The following is a 22,601-nucleotide window of genomic DNA, read 5'->3' on the forward strand; positions in this document are numbered from 1 at the left end:
TGCAGAGAGTTCTGGGTGCCATGGCATGCCAGCCTGGCATGAACACCTGGTCCATTCCATCCCCTGTACTGTGGGCAGCCTGTGACCACGCCCACCGTGCCTCAGCCCCTGGGGTCCAGAGATGGGCAGAGGTGGGCCCAGTGTTGCACAGCACTTCAGCCTCCGTCCACCCCAGTGCTCGGACAGGGCAACGAGATTTCCTGCTTCCTTCACCCCCAGCGTCTCTCCTGAGCACTGGCACACCCCAGCCTTACCCCACTCCCTCCTGGAAAGGGGAGGAAGCCTTGGAGAGTCAGTCTTCTGTCCCCTGCGCCTCCGGCCAGCCTGCCCCCTGCTGTGTCGCGAGTCCATTGTTTCTGTCCCCAGCCTTTCAGCTGGAGGGTCCTTTCCCGGATTATTTTGTTCTCTGCCTGGATCTTGGCCAGAGCGTCCCAGAGCTCATGGGACCGGCCACAGCTGGGTTCCAGAAGCGGGATGGGTGTCGCTGGCCTTCCGGGAGGGACGGTGGGGACTTTCCATCTCTTCCACTGTGCTGCCAGCCTCGGAAACCAAAGCTCTGACACCGCCCGCGGAGCCGGGTGCTCTGCCTTCTGAGGGTGGCTGTACCCCCGAGCCCAGGCTCTTACTCTGATTCCGAAACGTCCTCCAAGTCCTTCAAGCTTTGCACATGTTTTTGGCACAAAACAGTGAGAGCCGACCAGGCACACGTGGGCGCTTATTTCTCTTCTCTGATGGGCATTTCTCAGTCCTGTCCACCCAGAGACCGGCGGCAAAACACTGAGGGCCATGGGGTCCAGCCAGGGCGATGGGAGCCTGGGAGGCCAGCAGAACCTGCGACGGCCTGGGCTGTGAGTGCAGGCAGCGTGGAGGGGCAGAGACAGTCCTTGCACAGGGCAAGGCCAGCAGGGTCCACCCCCAGCTTCCCCAGCGACCCCTTGGCTCCTTAATCCCTGGCTGTCAACCCCGCATTTGGACAAATGGAGATAACGAGGATCAAGTTAAGTAACATCAGTAAGGTCTGGCAGGGGCCGGCGTTGTGGCACAGTGGGTTAAACCTCTGCCTGTGACGTCACCGTTCCACATAGGCACTGGTTCATGTCCCGATTGTTCTACTTCCAATCCAGCTCCCTGCAAATGCGCCTGGGAAAGCAGCGGAAGATGGCCCAAGTACTTGAGCCCTGCATCCACGTGGGAGACCTGGATCCTGGCTTCAGGGTGGCCAGCCCTGGCTATTACGGCCATTATGTGAAGGGCAGAGTGACACATACAGAGAGAGCTTTGATCTGCTGGTTCACTCCCTAAAGGCTGCAACAGCAGGGTTGGGCCAGGCCAAAGCCAGGAGCCAGAAACACCATCCGGGTCTCCCATGTAGGTGCAGGGGCCCAGGGACTTGGGCCATCTTCTGCAGCCTTCCCAGGTGCATTAGCAGGGAGCTGCGTCACTGCCCCGTGCAGGCTACAGGGAGCGGGACGTGTCCCCCACACCCCCTTGGTCTCCTGGCCCCTGCTGGGCTGTGGCGCCTTCCTCCTCTGAGCCCTGTCCACTCAGTGGCCAAGCAAGGAGCATGAAGCATGGGACTCAGCAGGTTTTCATTGGCCAGGCCTGCAAGTGGTGACATTACTCCCGCCCCCAGTGAGTGGGCAGGACGCAGTGACAGCAGATGCTGTCAGGAGCGGTGTGTGTGCCCAGGAAGGAGAGCGGGCACGTGTGTGGTGACCTCATCCAGACCCTGAGCCCAGGGCCTGATGACTGTCCCCACCCTGGCACGGCAGGAGGCACAGTGGCACGTGTGAGAGTCCTCGCTGGAGAAGCTGGTCCCCTGGCCTGTCTCCTGGAGAAACGCACTGCTAGTCCTGTCCCCTAGCCCTGGGCTTTTCTGACGGAGGAAGACAGAGGGGAGCGGTGGCGACATCATGCCCTTGCTCGCCATCCACGCCGGCTGTGCGGGGGGCCGGAGCAGATGTGGTAGGAGGTGTGAGAGACCTGACTGGGAACCAGGGCTCCTGTCCTGCTCCGGCCTCTCTCTGCACCCTGTCGCTCCCCCGGGAGAATGCCCAAGACTCTGCATAAATTGCTTAGCTTTGAGGTTGCTCCTGCAGCTCAGAGAAGGCGCGGAAGGGCAGGAACAGCAGGAAAGGTTCCTGCCCTGGCTCCAGGGAGCGTCTCCCCTCCTGCAGGGGCCACAGCCCCCAACTCGGGACAACAGCTTGGGTGCCTGGAATATTCCAGATCTCTAGCCACTGTGGGAAGTGAAGTGTGTGTGTGTGTTTAACGTGGAAGTGATTTGTAAAACAGCTGATAGCTTCAATGACAAGCCTATTTAGCTGATAAAATTAGCTATCAGAGGAATAAGTTATGTTATTCTTTTGCCATAATTTAAATTTATGGCCAACTACCCGCCATCCTCACAGTGGATGGAAAGGGGCCAAGGTCCATCTCAGCCTCAGCCTGCACCTAAATCATCCCTTTGCAACTGCCTCCGATTTTTATTGTTACCAACAACGGTGAGGCTAATGGAAATAAACACTGGGTGCCGTGCCAGCAGCAGATGGGTTGGAAGGCAGGGCAGCCGGAGCAGACAGCACTAATCGGATGGAGCAGAGTTATTGCTATTGCATTAGGTACCATCGAGCTCCTGGCCAAAGTGTGCATTGATCAGGCCGAGGCCCGTGTCAACTGGACTCCACAGCCAGCCCATTAAAGGTAGAGCAGCACTGGGTGTGGCTGCCCGGCCGCTGGGGAGGGGGGGTCTGGGCCCACCTGGGCGTGCATTAAAAGCCTGGCCCCATGGAAGGGGCCTGACTCACTCCAGTAATGCACGCTGAGGGCTTCCCTGTGGATCCCGGCTGATCTGGCCCGGTTCCCAGGTTAGAAATGCTAATGACGTACCTTAGGTGGGGCTGGGGATGGTCTCGGTGGTTTTTTTTTTTCCCCTACCTGGCCTGTTTGCCAGTGGAAGATTTGCTCCATTTTGTCTTCAAGGCCATGATCATCTTTTTTTTTCCCCTAAGGGCTGTGCTGGTTCTTCCTGCTTCAAGTGTGGGCCTGGGTGGGGACTTTTTGGTTTTTATCTTTTCTTAGGAGTGTCTTAGGAGTTTCTAGAACTGGTGGCTTGATGTGGCTCCTTAGATTTGGGAAGTTCTTGGCCATGATTTTTTTATTTATCACTTCTGTGCCATTCTCTCGTTCCTCTCCTCCTGGGGCTCCAGGTGTGTGTATGTTACATTGTTTGAGTAAGGCTCCCAGCCCTCTTATACACTGCCCTGCTCTAAGTTCCCCACCGCCCACTCTCTGTCTCCTGGCTATAAGTTTTAATCGTTTTCTAGAAAACTTCAAGCTTAACAACCCTGTCTTCTACTATGTCCAATACACTGTGAACCCCATCCAACTGGATAATATATATATATATATAGTATATATTATATATACTATATATAATGGTATGTAATATATCGCATTTGTTAGGTTTATAAAATTTTGATCTGACTCCTTCTAATTTGATTCTAATTCTCGGCAGAAACATTGCATTTATTTGGTCCATCTTTTCCCCTATTTTCTTTAACATATTAATATTATTTTTTTAAAAAAGATTTTTGTTTATTTGAAAGGCAGAGTGACAGAGACAGAGAGATCTTCCATCTGCTGGTTCACTCCCCAAATGGTCTCAACAGCCGGGGCTGGTCCAGGCTGAAACTGAGAACTAGGAACTCATCTGGGTCTCCCAGGTGGGTGGCAGGGACCCAAGCACCTGGGCCGTCATCTGCTGCCTCCCCTGGCATGTTAGCAGGGAGTTGGACCGGAACTGGAGCAGCTGGGACCTGAACTGGTTCTTGGTTATGGTATGCTGGCATCACAGGTGGTGGCTTGACCCGCTGTGCCGCAATGCCGGCCCCTAATTATAGTTATTTTGAATTCTTTGTCTATTAACTCAAATACTTACACAGCTCAGCTTAACCGCTGTGTGCACTGATAATCAACCACTTTTCCTACTTATTAGCATGACTAATAACTCGTGCTGTGGGCTACATGTTGTTGATAATACACAGAGATTCTGGGTTGAGTTATGTTCTATGAAAAGTCGGTGCTCTGGGATGGGCCATTTCAGCAGGAAGCAGGGGACAGCGCCAGAGCCACCTGGCGCTTGTACTTCATCCCCTCCCAAGCACTGACCCGGAGCCAGTCCGGAGCTCGCCATACTCTCAGAACTCAGCTCATCCAGTGGTCTTGTTGGCCACACAGTGAAACTGAGGCCCAGAGGGAGACAGGGACTTCCTCAGAGCCAGGGTGCAGGAGGGTAGGAGGCCCCCGGGGTCCCCTGCGCTGTCCTGGCCCCTGTGGCCATTGGGCACCCCGCACTCAGTCTGAGTGACTTCCATCTTGCTCAGAAGGCCCTGGGGGCTGGAAGGCAGGGGCATGGGCCACTGTGAATCCCCTGCCTCTCCTCTATCCTTCCCCAGCACAGACGCGTCTTCCCACCGCGGGGCCCAGATGGGCTAGCATCCCTTGACGACCTGTCAGTCAACCTGGAGAAGCACACGTGACCTTGCTGAGTACAGGCTGGATCAGGAGCCCCACTCTGAGGGTCTCGGTAGGACCCTCTGGGGCCATCACAGCAGTGGCCTGAGCTCAGAGCCACTTGGCCTGCCTGCAGCGCCCATCCAAGGAGTCGGTCTCTCCTCGGGGTGACGGCTGAGCTCATCCAGGCACTCCCACCCTCTGGGTAGGAAGCTTGGAGAAATCTGAGTCTGGGTGCCCCCTCCCTCGCCCCATCCCAGCTCTTGCCACGTGCCATGTGCCACGTGCCGACACTGTTGGTCCTGAGTGCTGCTCTCACCTCCACTTCCGTAGTCTCCACCTGGGGTCATCTGTGGGCTGGACCGCTGCAGTAGGCGGCCACTGTCCACTCTGCCATCCCCGTGGTCCCTTCACAGCCCAGTCACCGCACAGCCACCGCCACCACTCCAGCCTACAAGACAAAACATCCCAGTGGCTTCCTGCTGATCTTTAAATCAAGGCAGACAACCATAACACACCTTGTTGTGGCTACAAGGCTCGGCTGGTGTAGCCCCCGGTGCCCTAGCCCCTCTGGCCTACTGGGCCTCTGTCTTATAGCACCTGCTGCCAACACCAGCCCAGGGCCGGCCCTCATGACTCCAGGAGAGACATGTCCCCATCACCTGCACTCACCTCTAGGCTGGGGAAGGCATTCTTATCCCCACACAGGGAATAGAATTTGCACACAGCCCCTTGCCTTGTCTGGCTTCTTAGTGATGACAGAATGAATGGATAAAGGGGTGGGAGAACCACCCCACACTTGGAACTTGTCACTTCAGCTCAAGACATCTTTCTGTGTGCGTGCGCGCCTGGGTCTGCATGTGGGGGCCTGGGCCGGGCAAGCCCTGGCCTCTGGCTGTCTGGCCTGACTCCCAGTGGGACAGCTCCATATCAATTACAGGCCATCAATAATGCATCCTCTCAGAGTGGCCAGGAAGCCATTAGCTGGGCCTGCAGGGCCAGATGCATGGCCTTGGAGAAAGTGGACGGGGTGTGCCCATGGGAAGTTCAGATTGTCCAGGTCAGGAGGGGCTCCCAGCCCAGCAGAGCCTGGGAGGGTGGCCTCACAGGCCCTCCGTGACCTTTGAGACCGGCTGCCAGAGGGTGGCTACACACTCCCCACCCTGCACAAAAGGTCACCCAGGAAGGAGTCAGCCCTGCTTTCTCAGCCTCTGAGAAAGTGCTTGGTTTTGAGGTCCAGAGTCTGAGTCCAGAAATTAGGGCTGAATCTGGGACCAGGGTCACTGTATAACCAGGATCAGGGCTCCAAGCATGACCAGGGTCAGGTCTCAGAATGTGGCCAGGATCAGGGCTCAGTGAATGACCAGGATCAGGGCTCAGTGAATGACCAGGGTCAGGGCTGTGTGTGTGACCAGGGTCAGGGCTGTGTGTGTGACCAGGGTCAGGGCTCAGTGAATGACCAGGGTCAGGGCTCAGTGAATGACCAGGATCAGGGCTCAGTGAATGACCAGGGTCAGATCAGGGCTGTGTGTGTGACCAGGGTCAGAACCTAGCATGCCTGAGGCTGTTGGTCTCAGCTTTGGGCTAAGGTTACGGCTCAGTTTGCAGCTGGAGTTAGGGCTCAGTCTAAACACAGCTAACCAGTTTCATTCCTCCACTTATTACTTTCTCTTCAATAGTATTTATTGGGTGCCTCCTGTGCACCAGGCACCAAAACAGACCGGGTCCCTGCTCCCCTTAGACGCGTTCTGTTGGGGGACAAGGGAGGCGGCAGGGTGGGGCTTGTGCGAGCCGCCTGCACACTTCCTCCCAGTTCCCAATGCCATTTGAAATCACCGTGGTGAGAGTGTTCACGCCACACACTCCTCTCCAGCACACTGCCCATGGGGGGCGAGAGAGGCGGAAACTGGAGGTCCTGAAGGAACATCTATGTGATCTCCTCCCATAAACGCCATTCAAATGCAGGAAGGACAGAGAATCATAAATGCACAGAATTAAGAAACTGTCCCTCGAAGTCCTGTCCGCCAGGACAAGGCGGGTAGGAGGTGTTGGTAGACAGACAGGAAAGCCATGACTGACCCAGCAGACCGAAGACGGCAGGATTAACAACTGTGGCACCTGCAGTGGGGGGTCACAGCCCCTCATCCCCCCGTCAGAGCCCCTAGGAGTCTGGGAGGAAGGAGGTGGGGTGTGCAGCTGACCGCAGGGCAGGGGGTTGGTGCAAAGCCTGCACACAGGGGTGGGCGTTTGGTGCAGAGGTTAAGACGCCCCATGGGATGCCTGCATGCCGGCTCCTCTGCTTTTGACCCAGTTTCCTGCTACCGCACACCCTGGGAGGCAGCAGGTGATGGCTCAACTACTGGGTCCCTGCCGCCCCTGCGGAAGACTCAGTTGAAGTTCTGGGCTCTGGCTGTTGCAGGCGTTTGAGGAGTGACCCATCTCTGTCTCTCTCGAGATAAATAGACTTTTCTAAAGATGGAGATAGACTTTTCTTTTTTTTTTCTTTTTTTTTTTTTTTTTTTTTTTTTGACAGGTGGAGTTAGACAGTGAGAGAGAGAGAAAGAGAAAGGTCTTCCTTCCGTTGGTTCACCCCCAAAATGGCCGTTACGGCTGACGCTGCACCGATCCGAAGCCAGGAGCCAGGTGCTTCCTCCTGGTCTGCCATGCAGGTGCAGGGCCCAAGCACTTGGGCCATCCTCCACTGCCTTCCCGGGCCACAGCAGAGAGCTGGACTGCAAGAGGAGCAACCAGGACAGAACCGGCGCCCCAACCGGGACTAGAACCTGGGGTGCCGGCGCCACAGGCGGAGGATTAGCCTAGTGAGCCACAGCGCCGGCCGATAAATAGAATTTTCAAAAGTCTGCTCACAAAATATTCGAGCTAGGTTAGGCAGGGACCTGGGGAGAGGGGCATTCTCATTCCCCACCCCCTACCCCCCAGCCCAGCTCCAGAGGTTTGGGCACAAAGCTGAAGAACTTTCCAGAAAACCTGAGCAGTCCCAGAGACAAAACCTGCAGATTGGGGCCGGCGCCGTGGCTCACTTGGTTAATCCTCCAGCTGCGGCGCCGGCATCCCATATGGGCGCCAGTTTCTAGATCCAGTTGCTCCTCTTCCAGTCCGGCTCTCTGCTGTGGCCCTGGAGGGCAGTGGAGGATGGCCCAGGTGCTGGGGCCCCGCACCCCATGGGAGACCAGGAGAAGCACCTGGCTCCTGCCATCAGATCAGCGTGGTGCGCCGGCCACGACGGCCATTGGAGGGTGAACCAATGCAAAAGGAAGACCTTTCTCTCTGTCTCTCTCTGTCACTGTCCACTCTGCCTGTCAAAAAAAAAAAATTAAAATAAAAAAAAAGAGGAAAGTGTAGTAAAACATTACAGCCAATGCACCAAAATATCAGAAGGTGGTAAGTGCGAGGCCAGGAACTGAAGCAGGCTGATGTGACCTGGGGCCTGGGCAGCTGTCTCCCACAGGGAGTCCAGGAAAGCCCTTCTGAGGGGAGCCAGCTGGGGCGTGCGACAGAGCAGCCTGGGAAGTGGCCCTGACAGCGCACGGGCTTGGTGTCTGAAAGGGAAGGAGGAGGCTTGCGGTGCGGGGCTGGTGATGGGAGACTGGGCGAGAGTGCTGTCCAGGTGGGCACCGCCAGACCGTGCACCTGCAGGGCTCAGAAGTGTGGCTTTCTGACCACGGAAAGGCGTGGAGCTCTGTGGCCAGGGGTGTCACAGTCTGCTGTGGGTGTGTGAGAGTCTCGTGATTCCAGCTGGAGACGGGTGGCGGAGGATGAGGCTGTGGCTATCCGGGTACACAGGTGCGGGGATGGAGGTGGTGAGTAGGCAGTGGTGGACAGCACTCGGGGGTGGACCTGGACTTGGGGACAGGCTGGATGTTGGGAAGAGGGAACGCGAGGAAGGAAAGGAGGTGCCTGCATTTTTCGGCTCCAGCTGAGTTGAAGATGCCCGAGGAGAGGTTCCCGGAGACAGCGAGGGGCCCTGTTTCTACCAGCTTGAGTTTGCAGCCGGACACCCCATTCGTGGGGCTGCCTTCACAGGCAGTGGGAGGTGCGGGTCTGACATTCCAGAGAGGGTTGAAGCAGGAGCTGTGCATTTGGCCACCACCACTTGCAGCAGGGAGGGAGCCTCCTGGGGCAGGTGTGGGGGTGAAGGAGGGAAGATGGGGGGGTGCCACTGTGCCGGCTCCACGCGCCAGGTGGCAGTCAAGGCAGCTTGGCGCCCAGCCCCGCCCTTCCCCTAGGGGTCCAGGGAGGCCACTGAGTGCCAACAAACCAGCCCCAGCCAGACTCAGGAGACATCTGGAAGCCTTTCCGAGGCTTCCCCCAACAAAGCAATAAACCAAAATAAAAACGTGTGCAGCTTTGACAAAACCCTTGTGATGCAACCCAAATCCTCAAAGAGGCGAAAACCTGGGACCCGAGTCTGGGGAGGTGCAGAGACAAGCTCAAGGCCCTGCAAGACAGTCACTTCGCCAGATCGGCCCATTCGGCCGGCCCACTCCTTCCGTCGTGCGGCCGGCACAGCTCCCGGACTCCTCTGCCACAGACCCACCCGGCCCTTCTCCCTCTGCAGTTTGAAATCCGGCAGCTGCGCGCACACCTGGCGCAGCAGGACCTGGACTTGGCCGCTGAGCGCGAGGCGGCGCTGCAGGCCCCACACGTGCTCCGCCAGCCGCGCAGCCGCTACAAGGTGGTGGAGGCCGGCGCGTGGGACGAGGAGACGGCGGCCGAGAGCGTCGTGGAGGAGCTGCGGCCCTCGCCAGGTGAGCAGCGAGCCCCGCCCGCGGCCTCCCCTCGCTCCCTCCTGGGGATTGGCACCCCCTTCCCTCTCCCAGCCCCTCCCTGCATCTGGCCCCACTAGCTGCCTGTGGGGTTGGCTGCCCTGGGTGGAATGCACATGTCCACAAGTGTCCAGAACCAAAGCCAGGCTCCGGGACGTCATTTGCCTTGCGTGGGTCCCAGCAGCCTGCTTCCCCACCCTGGCTCAGCTTCCCGGGCCGGAGCTTGTGGAATCCACCTTCTCATTCTTCGCCCAAGTTCCCCTGGAAGGCGGCTGGCTCACGGTCTCGGGGCCCATCCTGGGGTCTTCCACCTTGGCCTGCCCAGAGCAGCCCTCCTGCTGTCTTAGCATTTCCAGGACAGCACCCCTGTCCCTCTTGGGGTCCCCAGCTCCAGAGATAACGACAGAGAGAAAGACCCCAGAGGCCCGACGCCACCTATGGGCCCAGCAGGAGCCAGGCTCTGGGCGCAGAGGGCCCACCAGCCGACAAAGCCTCGCAGGTGATCCTACGCCCCACAGTGGAGCCGTGAGGCTGGAGGCCTCCTGCCTGTCCCTCCTGCTCCCCTCTGGGAGGAGGAGGGAGGCTGGGCAGGACGGAGAAAGCTGGGCAGAGTCAGAAGCCGCCCAGGGTAAACCTGACCACTGTGTGTCACAAGGGGGCTGTGCTGTCCCTGCCCACCCTCCTGGCAACTGCTGGGGGGTGGGGGTCTGCACAAGGCAGGCTCCGCCCCCCCATACAGGTGCCGTATGCACCCTGGACACAGCTGCAAACGTGCCTCCCAGCCAGTGGGAGCCCCCTCCCTGACTAGATGCATACCTGCTCCACGCTGCCCCAGCCTACACAGTCCCCTCCCCCGGCACCCCTCTTTCAGCCGGGCCCCCAGCATCCCCAGTAGCACAGCCAGCACCATGGAGCAGAGAGGAGAACCCGAGGGCCCGTGAGAGGCACCTGAGTCACAGCTCCAGGGGCTCCAGGCACACAGGGCACACCACAGCTGAGCCCTCTGGGACCAGGAGCTGTGTCCAGGGAGGCATCAGTGATATTAAAAATTACAGCTGCACAAACTCGGGGCCTTCTCTCTGGAGACGAAGCGAGGGCAGCCTTTGTTGCTAACTGACCTCTAGGTCCACTGTGCACACAACAGAACTCCACAGGCAGTCCAGGGGGGGACCTGCAGATGTGAGTCCCAGCAGCCCTGGGCAGGGGCCAGCCTCACCCCTCCCAGCTCCCCCTGGACGGGGGAGCGCCAGCCGGAGAGGAGGAAGCGGCTCTGAGTCTCAGAGATGCCAGCGGGTCCCAGACACCGCCAAACAGCTTCTGTTTAGACTTGCGCTAGTCACAAATCATTTTTAAAACTTGGGCTGCAGAGTTCCAGGCTTTGGGGCCTGCCAAGTTCATTGTGCCCCTGTGTAGTCATTTTTTTTTTTTTTTTTATTTTATTTTTTTTTTGACAGGCAGAGTGGACAGTGAGAGAGAGAGAGACAGAGAGAAAGGTCTTCCTTTGCCGTTGGTTCACCCTCCAATGGCCGCCGCGGCCAGCGCGCTGCGCCCGGCGCACCGCGCTGATCCGATGGCAGGAGCCAGGAGCCAGGTGCTTTTCCTGGTCTCCCATGGGGTGCAGGGCCCAAGCACCTGGGCCATCCTCCACTGCACTCCCTGGCCACAGCAGAGGGCTGGCCTGGAAGAGGGGCAACCGGGACAGAATCCGGCGCCCCGACTGGGACTAGAACCCGGTGTGCCGGCGCCGCTAGGCGGAGGATTAGCCTAGTGAGCCGCGGCGCCGGCCCCCTGTGTAGTCATTAATACTTCTCTCCCGAATTTATTAGTCTTAAAGCCTGCCCATAACTTAGGAATTACAGCCCCTGGGGGGAGTGCCACGGATTTCGCTGTGTGTCGCTGTGAACCCTGTCCGTCTTCACTGAGGACTGGGCATTCACTCCTATGCTCATCTTTCATGCCTGGTATACAGTCGGCGCTCAGAAAACATTAGTGCCCTCCCTTAGTGACGACTGTTAGGCCATGCGGTAGCATGCTGGGAGTGGGAGCCCAGGCTAGGAATTAGGGCATCTCCCTGTGCTTTGGGGCCTAGGTCTCGCGGGGGGTCAGGGGGCCACTGCAGCCTGGGCAGCCTGGCTGGTCACCACCTCCAGGAGGCCTGGCTGGGCTGACCCACATCCCTGGCCTCCTCTCTGGGCTCCACCCAAGGCAAGGCCCAGGGCGAGTGCTGCCGCCTTCCACACTGGAGGCCTTGGGAAGATCGGTGGGCTGGGATTGCAAAGTGCTCACACCAGGGATGAGGCACCCTGCGGCCTCGGAGACGCCAGGCCAGCAGCAAGCACATGGGCTAGGGTGCGGGGGGCTGAGGGGTGGCTAGACCAGGCACTCAGCATCGTGGACAATCACTGCTGTTCGGTCCACAGTGGCCGAGTGCTTGTTAGCCCCGTTTTATAGGTGAGAGGCTGAAGCCCAGAGCAGCCCGAAGGCATCTGCCCAAGGCTAGGTCGGCCCCTGCATCTGCTTTCCCTGCTGAGGGCTACATTAGGGTGGTCCTTCCTCCCTGCCCCTCAGGCCCCCTATGGGCTGCTTCCGGCAGGACCCTAGGGCTCCCAAGTGCCAGATCAGACGCTGGGGCTGCAGGTGGGGGACTGACTGTGGTCCTTAGCTCCCTCCCTGGGCCCCAGCTCCGTGCCTCCAGAGCAGGGGTGCTGCAGGGGGTGGAGGGAGTGTAGGTCCCCAGCTGCATTTACTCCAAATTCTTGGCTTTTGTGTGAAAGATACACTCAAAGCAGAAACACAGATGAAGTTGCAAGAATGGGCACAGGACAGGTTAAAGAGACAGTACACACTCACGAGTGCTGGCAACCTGGTGGGGGGCACCCCACCCCAGTTGGGTTGCTCCCTTTATTGGGTAGGGGTAACTGAAGATACAAATGGGGGTTGGGCAGGGCTCAGTGCACTCGGTTGCCTCTGGGGAGGTGTCCTGGGGTCTCCACGTGGCGCTCGGCTCACACGTGACCATCGCATTGTCTTGTGCGTGGTGGAGGGGTGAGGCTTGGGTGCATCATGGGAAGTGCGTATGCCGAATCGGGGCTGCAGCAGGAACACTGCTGGCCGGCCCTTGGCTCCTTTTCCCTCGCGTGCCCAACCACAGTCCTCTGTCCAGTCCGCCCTGGTGGGACCTGGCCAGTGTAGGCTCTGTGCTAAGCACCAGGGAGACAGAGTGAGTAAAATGTAACTGCTGCCCCCTGAAGTCCTGGGGCTCCTGTGTGGGTGGGGACAGAAGCCCAGCCCGAATGGTGTGCCTGGGAGAGGAGGACCCCGGGGCCCACAGGACAGGGAGCAGCACGGGCAGGACGAGAGGCGGAAGGGGGAGCTGTGAGGCCGACCTGAGGCTGGACCGTCGCAAGTCGGGGAGTTGGTAAGGAAAGCGAGGGCAGCCCAGAAGACAGCAGCGGTCAGAGCGAGAGGAGGAGGAAGAGCAGGAGGGGAACCGATTCCATTCCGGACGTGTTGAGTCACAGGGAGTTGGAGGTCATCCAAGAGGCGCCGTCCGGGACGGTCGGCTGGGCCAGTCGGCAACTCGGGACACATGTCTGAGCTGAAGGTCATCTGGCTTGGCTTATTTGTAGCACCTGTTTGGATGAAGATGTATTTGTAGGCAATACATTGTTCACACACAGGTAGGAGGGGGCTCCCAGCGGCTGCCCTCGGGGCTGTGTGAGTCCAGGCTGGGGCAGGGAAGCCACTGGCTTCTCTCTGAGTGAGCAAAGAGGGGCAGTCCGGAGCACACTACGGGGATGCCGGATGTGGTAGGGAAGGGCACTGACTGCGCTCTACAGAGCGGTGGTGACCACTGCGCTTCCGTGTGTGAAGCCTGAGCCCCGGGCTGGAGCTCTGGTGGGCACACAGCAAGCACTGGCGTCCACCTCCTCCTGCCCCAGGCCGCGGCCCCACGGGCAGCTGTGTGTGCAAAGGCTGGAAGGCCGGGGTGGGCGCTGCCTGGACAGTCGGTGTGGGGAAGTCAGTCAGCTGGGCTGTGTAGAAACAGGCTTGACCTCGGCCGCTTGTGGAAGGCGGGGCCAGGCTCTGCAAGGCGCGAGGGCCTCTCCCAGCTAAGTGGAGATTGGCTGCTGGACCCAGGAGTGGGCGCCCAGGGACCCCTGGCCTGGATACCTGGCAAAGGGCCGGGCATGCTGTGACCCTACTGAGCACAGAAGGGTAAGGACCAGAGGCGGGAGGTGCAGTCCCCAGAGGTGTGCGAGCTGTGGTGGAATGGGCTTCCCTGAGCAGGCAGTGAGCTGACTCCTGCTCTGGGGCGTGGGAGGGTGTCCCAGGTCCCTCCCCACCCTTCTCTGTCACCCCCCCGGACTACAGAGCCAGCTCGTCCAACCGCGGCACAATCTGTGTGACCCTGGCCGGCCAGCGTCACGAGAACCCAGGTCTGGGTTTTTCTCGTCCACCTTGGGCTACCTCCTGCCTCTCCTGGGGATACTTGGGTGGGGCTCAGGGTTCTGCCCACACCACACGGCCCTCCTGCAGCTGAGGGCGCCTGGGGCCCCCGCAGCCCCTCTGCCAGGAGCGGCAACCTTAGGCACCTCCCACTTCCCAGGGCGGCGCCAGAGCCGGCAACACTTCCAGCACAGGCGTGAGCAGCCGCGTGGGGGGCTCCTGTTGCCGGCTGATCAGGGCGCAGGGCCTGGGGCCAGCCCGGGGCCCTCCCTCGGCTCCTGCATTAGTGGGAAACACACCTCTGACCGCAGGCATTTAGAGATCAGAAGAGGCCAAAAAAGCTTTTAAGAGCTGGGCTGTGCATGCGTGGCCATGCAGCCTCCCCACGGCAGGGCCGGCTGGCTTCTCAGGTGCACGCAGCAGGAGGCCTCAGGACCGACGCCTTGGGTCTGGTCCCCTGCAGTCCACCAGGCGTGGACTCTGGCCTGGTGCCAGCTCCGGGTTCGTGATGTCTCCACGAACCACTGTAGAGAAGAGCGGTCACTGCCCCCATTTTACAGACTCGGAGACTGAGGCTCAGAGACAGACGGGGGGCGGGGGAGCTGGGGCTGAGGCCGGAAGTCAGATTCCATTCCGACCCCGGTCACGGCCCCAGGGCTCAGGACGACAAGTTGCCAGACGCGCCGGGGGTCCTTGTCCTGTCGCTGTCCAAGCCCTGCCAGGTCCCTCCTGACGATGGCTTGACCCCATCGCTCCCTCTGGCCTTCTCCTCTCCCCTGGTCTCCCAGCCCCACTTTTGGCCCCTTCCAACACAGCTTTCCCCACACCCTGGGAGTGACCCCTCCCAGTCACACCTGACCATACTCAAATGTCTGTCCAGCGGCCCCTCACTGCCCTTGGGTGAGGCCAAGCTCCTCAGGGTGGCTTTGGGGCCCCCACACCTGCTTCTTTCTTCTGCCCCCAGCCTGCTCTGAGAATCTGCCCTCTGCTCCCCTCACTGGGGCAAGGATCCTGTTCCCACCTCGCCTCCCTTGTACCCGACAGCTCGTCACCTGCGTGTGACAGTTACTGGGCACCCAGCAGGCACAGGAAGTGTACGGGTGGTGGCGTAGAGCAGGGTGGGTTCCCAGCGCCACGCCCCTGCCCCGGCCCCTTCCCTGGACTGCCCGGGAGCTGGGGGCCCCCGTGGTTGGAGGCAGCTGTCGCACCAGAACCTGCTCTTCGGGTACCCCGGTCCCCAGTGCAGCCCAGCCCCTGGGGCGGATGAGATGGGGCCCCACGCGGCCATCACACGCACGTAGAGGGCTTGGGTGAGCTGGGTGCTCGTCTCAGGGCCGTGGGCATGGCGAGGGTGTGGGGGAGGGATGTCCTAGCCCAGCCCCTGCCTCTTGGGCTGTCTGGGGAGCTGTCACACTCACCCTTCTCTGCCCCCCGCCCTGCAGAAACGGCACTGAAAGATGACATGAACAGCTACATCAGTCAGTACTACAACGGGCCCAGCAGTGGTAAGTCAGGGGCGGGCAATCTGTGACCCCAGCAACCCCCAGGCCCCGAGTCGGGCCGCCGGGGCCTGACTTCAGACATCAAGGCCTGCCCTTCCTGTGGTGCCTGGGAACGGCTCCAGGTTGAGATTCTTGGGGCTCCTGGCACACCCAGTGCTAGAGCTGGAGGAGCTGCAGACCCTGGCCGCATGCCTGTGTGGTGCACAGTCCTTCTGGTGCCTGAGTCTCGGGGAGGCCTGGCGGGAAGGGCTTGGAAATGGTGCCCAGGCCCTCAGCCTCTGCTCTCTGCTTCACCGGGGTCTAGGGTTGGGACCCCACAGCCTTACATCCTGTGTGTCCCCCGGTAAGGCTGGGATATGGTGGGGACAGGCATAGTATTCGGCAACTGTCCTTTTCCACCTGTGACCCCCTGAAACCTCTTCTGCTAGTTGGAGAGACCACCATCTCCATCCCCCACAACGCTGGGGAGAAACGCCCCACGCCACACCCTCTGTCACTCAGCCCCGTGGTCCAGCTCGCCTGAAGAACGGCAGAGCGCCCCCTGACGGCTGGCCATGCTTCCCGAGAGCTCCACCCACATCCTGGAGGTCCCACGGGCTCCTGCGGCACCCTGCCCCACATGTGGGCCTGCTTATTTATTTATTTGAAAGGCAGAGACAAAGATCTCCTATCCCAGCCAGAGCTGGGAGCTGGGAACCGAATCCAGGTTTCCCACGTGGGTGGCAGGGACTCAAGTTCTTGAGCCATCACCTGCTGCTTCCCGGGTACGTTTTAGCAGGAAGCCAGAGGCAGGGGCAGCGCTGGGATTCAAACCCAGGCACTCACTCGGAAGCGGGATGCTGGCGTCCCTCGCTGCCTCTGATCTGCTGCCCCAAATGCCACTCACGCTGTGAACCCCACGTTCTTTGCCCCAGCACCCGGTGCTTTCTCACTCAGTGGCAGAGAGCCCCGAGTCTCTGTTTAAAGCAAGCCACGGAGGACCACGGAGGGCAGGTTGTCTGTGTCCCTGCCCCCAGCTCATCACAGTCACCCCCAGCTTTTCTAGAACACACTGAGTGCCAGCACGGAGCGCAGCCAGCTCCCAGAGCTCCCGCCTGCGTCTCCCGAGGCACAGCCAGTGAGCCTCGTGTCCTCATTGGGGTGCAGGAAGCTGGGTAGCACGGTTTTCCCCCGGTGCGGTGGTGAATACTGGCAACTGGAGCCAAGAACTGCCACCCTGCAGTCTGCCCACAGGCCCAGCTCCCACACCTGTGCGGCCCCGACCCATGCTCCTCGGGACCCTGGAAGCGAGGCAGAGTGGGGTGTCACCGGTACGCCCTCCTTTCTTGCAGACAGCGGCGTCCCTGAGGCAGCTGTGTGCGTGGTCACCACGGCCGCCATCGACATCCACCAGCCCAACGTCTCCTCCGACCTCTTCTCGGTGGACGCGCCCCCGAAGCGGGGCGGCAACGGCACCTGCGCCAGCGCCACGTCCGAGAGCGCCTCCCGCTCCGCCTGCAGCTCCGTCACCCGGGCCCAGAGCGCCAGCAGCCAGACGCTGGGCTCCTCCACGGACTGCAGCACTGCCCGCGATGAGCCGTCCTCGGAGCCCGGCCCCTGTCCCCTGCCGCTGCCGCCACCGCCACCCCCACAGCAGCAAAGGGCAGTCCAGGACCTGCTGTCCTCCTTGTCGGAGGACCCCTGCCCACCCCAGAGGGCCTTGGACCTGGGCCCCCGGGCCCCGCTCAGCCCTGCGGGCTCGGCTCCCACCAGCCCTGAGCTGGGGCACAGGGTGTGTCTGTTCAACCAGAAGAACCAGGAGGCCTTCCGGGCCTTTTCCACCCAGCCAGTCATCCACTTCCAGCCTGCGACGCCGGCCCTGCAGGACAAGTGCAGGCCTTTGGAACCCAAAGAGCAGAAGCTGCACCGGGTCCCCGAGGCCTAGAGCCCGCAGGCAGGCTGGCGGGGAGGAGGGGACAAAGCCATCTCGACGCAGTTCCGGGACCCCAGAGGCTGCCACGGCCGCCTGGCCTCCCGCAGGGTGCTGCCTGCCCCCGGGGAGGTGACGCCAGGCCAGAGGCCACGTGCCTCAGACCTCAGAGCCCAGAGCGGCGCCTCTTCTCGCCCTGTTCCAGGGGAAGGCGGTGCTCAGGGCGGGTTTTGTTTTGTTTTTAACCATTTTTACAAAAACCAGCCTGTGGCCTAGCTTCAGCAGGGTGGAGAGCGAGGACCAGCTCGGCCTCTTCTGCTGCCTTTGTTCCCGACACCCGCCCCGGACCTCGGGAGCAGCACTGTGAGCAGGGGCTGCAGCCCCACCCCCAAGCCGTGTCTCCCAGGAGTCCTGGCACGGGTGCACGCGTGTATGCGGGGGTGACACCGCCAGAGCCCACCCCAAGCCGTGTTTCCCAGGAGTCCTGGCGTGCGCACGTGCGTGTGTGTGTGTGTGGGTGCTTGTGTGTATGTGGGGGTGACACCGCCAGAGCCCACCCCAAGCCGTGTTTCCCAGGAGTCCTGGTGTGCGCACGTGTGTGTGTGTGTGTGTGGGTGCGTGTGTGTATGTGGGGGTGACACCGCCAGAGCCCACCCCAAGCTGTGTTTCCCAGGAGTCCTGGTGCATGTGTGCATATGTGTGTGTGTGTGTGTGGTGTGTGTGTGTGTGCGTGTGGGTGGGTGCGTGCATGTATGTTGGGGTGACACCGCCAGAGCCCACCCCCATGCCTGTCCCGTCCGTCTTCATTCTCTCATTTCGGCATGGGCATCCCAGAGACCTCGTTTTCACCGTCACAGGACATCTGGGGGGGAATCTGGAGGTGGGCGGGGGGCTGGGGGCTAGGGGTGGCCATTCCCCACCTTGGCTTGAATAATAAAAACCAGCTGCACTGACAGCCCCCAAGGTGCAGCAGTCGTCTTTTGGGGCTGGCCTACTGCACGGCCACCCAGTCAGAGTGGGAGGAGCCTGGGACCAGGGACAGGAAGCTCCCCCACAGCCTGGCTGTGGGACCCTGGACGGGTCCCCTCCCATTCAGCCTTCCTCATTGGCAACTCGCAGTCCCAGGTGTCGTCCCTGGGGTCCCCAAGGCCAGCAGGGCCAACCCTGGCCCCGGTCGTCAGCCCACTCCCCGCTCTCCCTCCAGAGTTCCAGCCAGTGCCGCCATCTGCCCAGGTAGGAACAAGCGTGCTTGCTTTTCTCTTGGTCCCCTGTGGGAAGGCACACATCCTGTCGGCCTGTCCCCAGCCTGTCACGGCGGTGCTCAGGCCCTGGTCCTCACTGGCCCCGCCTCCAAGCCAGGTCTCCCCAGCCCAAAAGGCTTCAAGGGCTCTGTGTCTCCGTGGCCACCAGGCTTTCTTCAGGAGAATGTGAGCGTGGCTCCAGCGCCTGCGAGCTGGCTCGCGCCTCCTCACCCAACCTGTCCTGTCTCCATCTTTGGGTGATCCTCTCTGTGCTTGGTCCACCTCTGCCTGCCTCCCCTATTGGCCCCCAAGAGAAGCGATGGGCCCAAGTCCCGCAAGACCTCAAAACCCTGTACAGGCCACCGCCCTGGCACGGAGCCACATGGGGAGGATGGAGGAACTGGGAGAAAGGGCGGAAGACTTCACGTGCAGACCAAGGGTGCCCTCCTGACTCAGTGAAGAGAGGGCAGTGGTCAGGGAGGGTGCCAAGGGCATTAGAGGCCAAGGCAATGTGAGGTCAGACGCAAGAACGAGAGGCCCTGAGACGGGAGCCGGTTCTGCCTGGCGCTGTGCGGGGCACCAGGGCTGCCGGGGCCAGAGCTGCAGGAAGCCCAGCGGTCACTCTGGGCTTTGGCGACACGATGGCTTGGAGAGCACGGCGGGATTTGTAACCTGTGGGGTGGAGCCAGCAGGGTCGGTTAACTGATCTCCACCCTCTAGACAGCACACAGCAGCCTCCCCAGCCAGGCCCGGCTTGCCGAGCCGTGCCCAGGCCTCTCTGCCAAGCTCCCGGTGACCCCAGCAGGTCAACGAGAGCCAGTGCCAGAGGACAGTGCAGGCCCCAGGGGCTGCCAGCACCGGCGTCAGCAGTGGATCTCTGCTCCAGAGAGGCAGCATGGGACAGGGACAGGGACAGGGAGGACAGCCACGGGGTAGGACACTAGGCAAGCGGCTGCTGTCCTCTGCCTCTGTTGCCCCATCCAGGAAGTCTATGGGGAAGCTCTTCCTGTTTTTTGTTCACTGTCCTTTGGTAAGAGCTGCCTGTCTGAAAGCTGATTTCTTGGGGGGCCATTTAGCCTCTCCAGCCTGAGCCGGCACCATCACCTTCCTGCTGCCCTGGGATGACTACACAGGGAGGTGAGGGCTGGGGACAGGGGGCACGGGGTCCCTGCCTCGCAGGGCAGAGCCCGCTGTAGTCACGTGCAGGGGAGACACGGGCCTCACAGCGGAGGAGGCCTTTGCAGGGAGACTTGGGAAGGAGAGACACCAGGGCCAGGGGCCGGTGTCAGGGCACAGTGGGTTAAGGTACCAGCTGTGCGTCTGTGCTGTTCCCGAGATCAACTGGGATGGGCTGGGCCCAACGCCCACTGGAAATGTGAGCAGGAGCCGGGCACTGCTTCCCTGACTGGCAGAATGTCGTAAAACCATTTATAGAAACCCCAAAGAGGAGTGAAGGTGGAGACGGGGTGCAGCGACACCGGCAGGGTAATGACAGGGCAGGCTGCTTGGGGACAGGGACGTGGGAGGGAGGGGGCACACAGAGAAGATCTGGAGGGTAGGGTCTGTCCCTAGAGGCCCTGAATGCTGGTGAGCCTGGCCGAGCACACAGAAGGGCTGTGGGCAGAGCCCATGGGTTGCATAGGGATGACAGGAGCCGGGCGCCGAGCAGGGCGGCGTCCGGGGGAGAAGGCACAGGGCTGAGAGTCCCTGGAAATGGGGGTGGAGAAGCCTGGGAGGCCAGTGTGCGGTGTCTGAGACACGGCGGGCCAAGGGGCCACTGAGTGTCGCTCCCCCTCTTCGTGGAGGAGCAACACAGGACCCTGCGCTGTTCTTTTGTCTGCTCGGCCCTCCCCGGGTTTGCTGCTGGTTCTTCCCGGGTTGGCTACTATCCCTTCCACCTCCGTGGAAGGGCGGTTCCCCCTGGCCGCATTCCCCACTTCCGCAGGGGAGCGGCACACCGCCGGCCGGTTCTCTCGGGGGCTGCACGGGTTCCCTTAGATGTTCCCCATAGATGTTCCTGGTGCATGCCGTCTCTCTCCTCCTTTATAGTCCTCCTCCGCCAATCCTAACTCGGCTGCCCACACGCCGAGTACGCTGCTCTCCTCCAATCAGTAGCGAGTCCTACAGTTTATTAGTTGAACTGGAGGCAGCTGTGTAGAAGCTGTTTCCCTTCTCAGCGCCATATTGTGGGAAAGCAGATGCATAGAATAAGTCTTAATTCCAGTAACTCAGTCTAGTCCGGTTTGCTCCCCACAACTGAGCCTGGCTCCCTTGAGTACCCAAGGGGATTCCGGGGGCAGGAAGTACGGGCTGGCGTTCTCTCTGTGCCTGCCAGGCCTGGCTCAGCCGCACCCGTCCCACTGGCGTCCTGAGGCCTGGAGTGCAGGAGATGGAGGTAAAAAGCTTCAGCCGTCACAGCTCCCCTGGGCACCGTAGCCGAGTTATGGCCAGCAGGGGTGGAGGAGATGGGGGGGGGGTGCACTCCCTGGGAGGTCTGCCGCTCTGGAAAATGCCCCCCCCTTCAGAGTCCACTCTGGGGGTCCAGAGCAGCCATCTGGGGGCTCTCCCAGAAGGGAGGGGCCCTCTGTCTCCAGCTCAGAGCAGAGGGGGCAGCAGCTCCAGGAACAGCTCCCTTCTGTTCACTTCCTGCTGGGGAGGGGCTCTGTTCATCACAGCCCTGATTTATGGGGGGAAACCGAGGCACAGGAGGACAGACTTGCCCAGGGGAACATGCTGACTGGTGGTAAAGAGGCCAGATCCAGATCCAGGCAGGTCTGGATGGCTCCCTGGGGGCTCAGCACACATAGCCTGGGTGCCTGCCTGACATGCACACTGGCAGTGAGGGCAGCAGGGCACGGCCTGTCCACTCCCTGCAGGCCTGGCCCAAAGCCCACCCAGGCCTGGGCTGTAAGGCCTTCCCTGAGTGGCAAGGCCCCAGGTGGTCCCAGGCCATGCCTCCAGCCAACCAGGCTTTTCAAATCCAGTCCCAGAGATCAGGGCTGGGGACACAGACCCTGTGTGGTTAGAGGTTAGCTGGAGGCCTGGACTTCCCACCTGGCACTCGACTCAGGACCTCCCTTCTGTCTCCCACACGGCTCTCGACGACGCCAGGGCCCCGGGAGAGCCAGGCTCTCTTGCCCTACAGCTTTCTGTTGGGGGCCCTGTTGTGTCAGAGCTGTTGAGAGCCTCGAAGGAGAGCCATTGGAGGAAGCCCTGCCTTCACCACCCAGCCAGCGCCGCACTGTGCTACACCAGGACGCCCACAGACTCCCAGAGCCCCAACAGCCAACACGGACACCCAGGGCAGGGCTGGAGAGACGCCGGGTCGCTCCTCCCACCTCTGCCCCCCGTGCTGCTGTTCCTCACGTGGGGAGGGTCAAAGCCCAGCCCCGGCTTCTTCGTGCAGCCTTGCTCTTGGTTTGCTTTGCAGCTCCTACAGATCCTGGGCGCTGTGTACTCCCCAATGTGAGAGGAGGAGGGCTCAGTGCTGTGGAGAAGCCGGATAAGCCGCTGCCTGCACTGCTGGCAGCCCTTGTTGGTGCCGACTTGAGATCTGGCTGTTCAACTTCCAATCCAGCTCCATGCTTAATGCACCTGGGAAAGCAGCTTAAGATGGCCTGGGTGCTTGGGCCCCTGCACCCACGTGGGAGACCCAGGTTGAGTTTCAGGCTCCTGGCTTTGGCTTGGCCTGGTCCCAGTACTGTGACCATTTCGGGAGTGAACGAACAGGTTCAAGATCTCTCTCTCCTTCTCTGTCCCTCTACCTGTTGGATAAGTAAATAAATCTTAAGGCAGGGCCCGGCGCCGTGGCTCACTTGGCTAATCCTCTGCCTGTGGCGCCGGCATCCCATATGGGCACCGGGTTCTAGTCCCAGCTGCTCCTCTTCCAGTCCAGCTCTCTGCTGTGGCCCGGGAGGGCAGCAGAGGATGGTCCAGGTGTATGCACCCACATGGGAGACCGGGAGGAAGCACCTGGCTCCTGGCTTTGGATCGGTGCAGCGCTGGCCGTAGCGGCCATTTGGGGGTGAACCAACAGAAGGAAGACCTTTCTCTCTCTCTCTGCCCATAACTCTACCTGTCAAATAAATGAATAAAAAACCTTGAAAACAAATCTTAAGGCAGAGGGTTATAGCTGGGACAGCTCCTGGCGTAAGGGATGGGTGAGCCCTCGGAGGACTCTGGGGGCAGCCACGCAGAA

At 60.8% G+C, this 22,601-nt stretch overlaps 1 protein-coding gene across 1 annotated transcript in view; it reads left to right on the forward strand.

Moving 5' to 3' along the window:
• Positions 1–18,126, forward strand: part of TMEM266 (transmembrane protein 266) — a 118,519-nt gene extending 100,393 nt beyond the window's left edge. Inside the window, exons 9-11 of the mRNA XM_051834575.2 lie at positions 9,095–9,284; positions 15,194–15,256; positions 16,585–18,126. Of these exons, the coding sequence (XP_051690535.2) occupies positions 9,095–9,284; positions 15,194–15,256; positions 16,585–17,177 (846 nt within the window). The 3' untranslated portion in view covers positions 17,178–18,126. The remainder of the gene's footprint in view (positions 1–9,094; positions 9,285–15,193; positions 15,257–16,584) is intronic.
• The last annotated feature ends 4,475 nt before the right edge of the window (positions 18,127–22,601 follow it).

Source organism: Oryctolagus cuniculus, chromosome 12, assembly GCF_964237555.1.
Source record: "Oryctolagus cuniculus chromosome 12, mOryCun1.1, whole genome shotgun sequence".
NCBI classification, from domain to species: Eukaryota; Metazoa; Chordata; class Mammalia; order Lagomorpha; family Leporidae; genus Oryctolagus; species Oryctolagus cuniculus.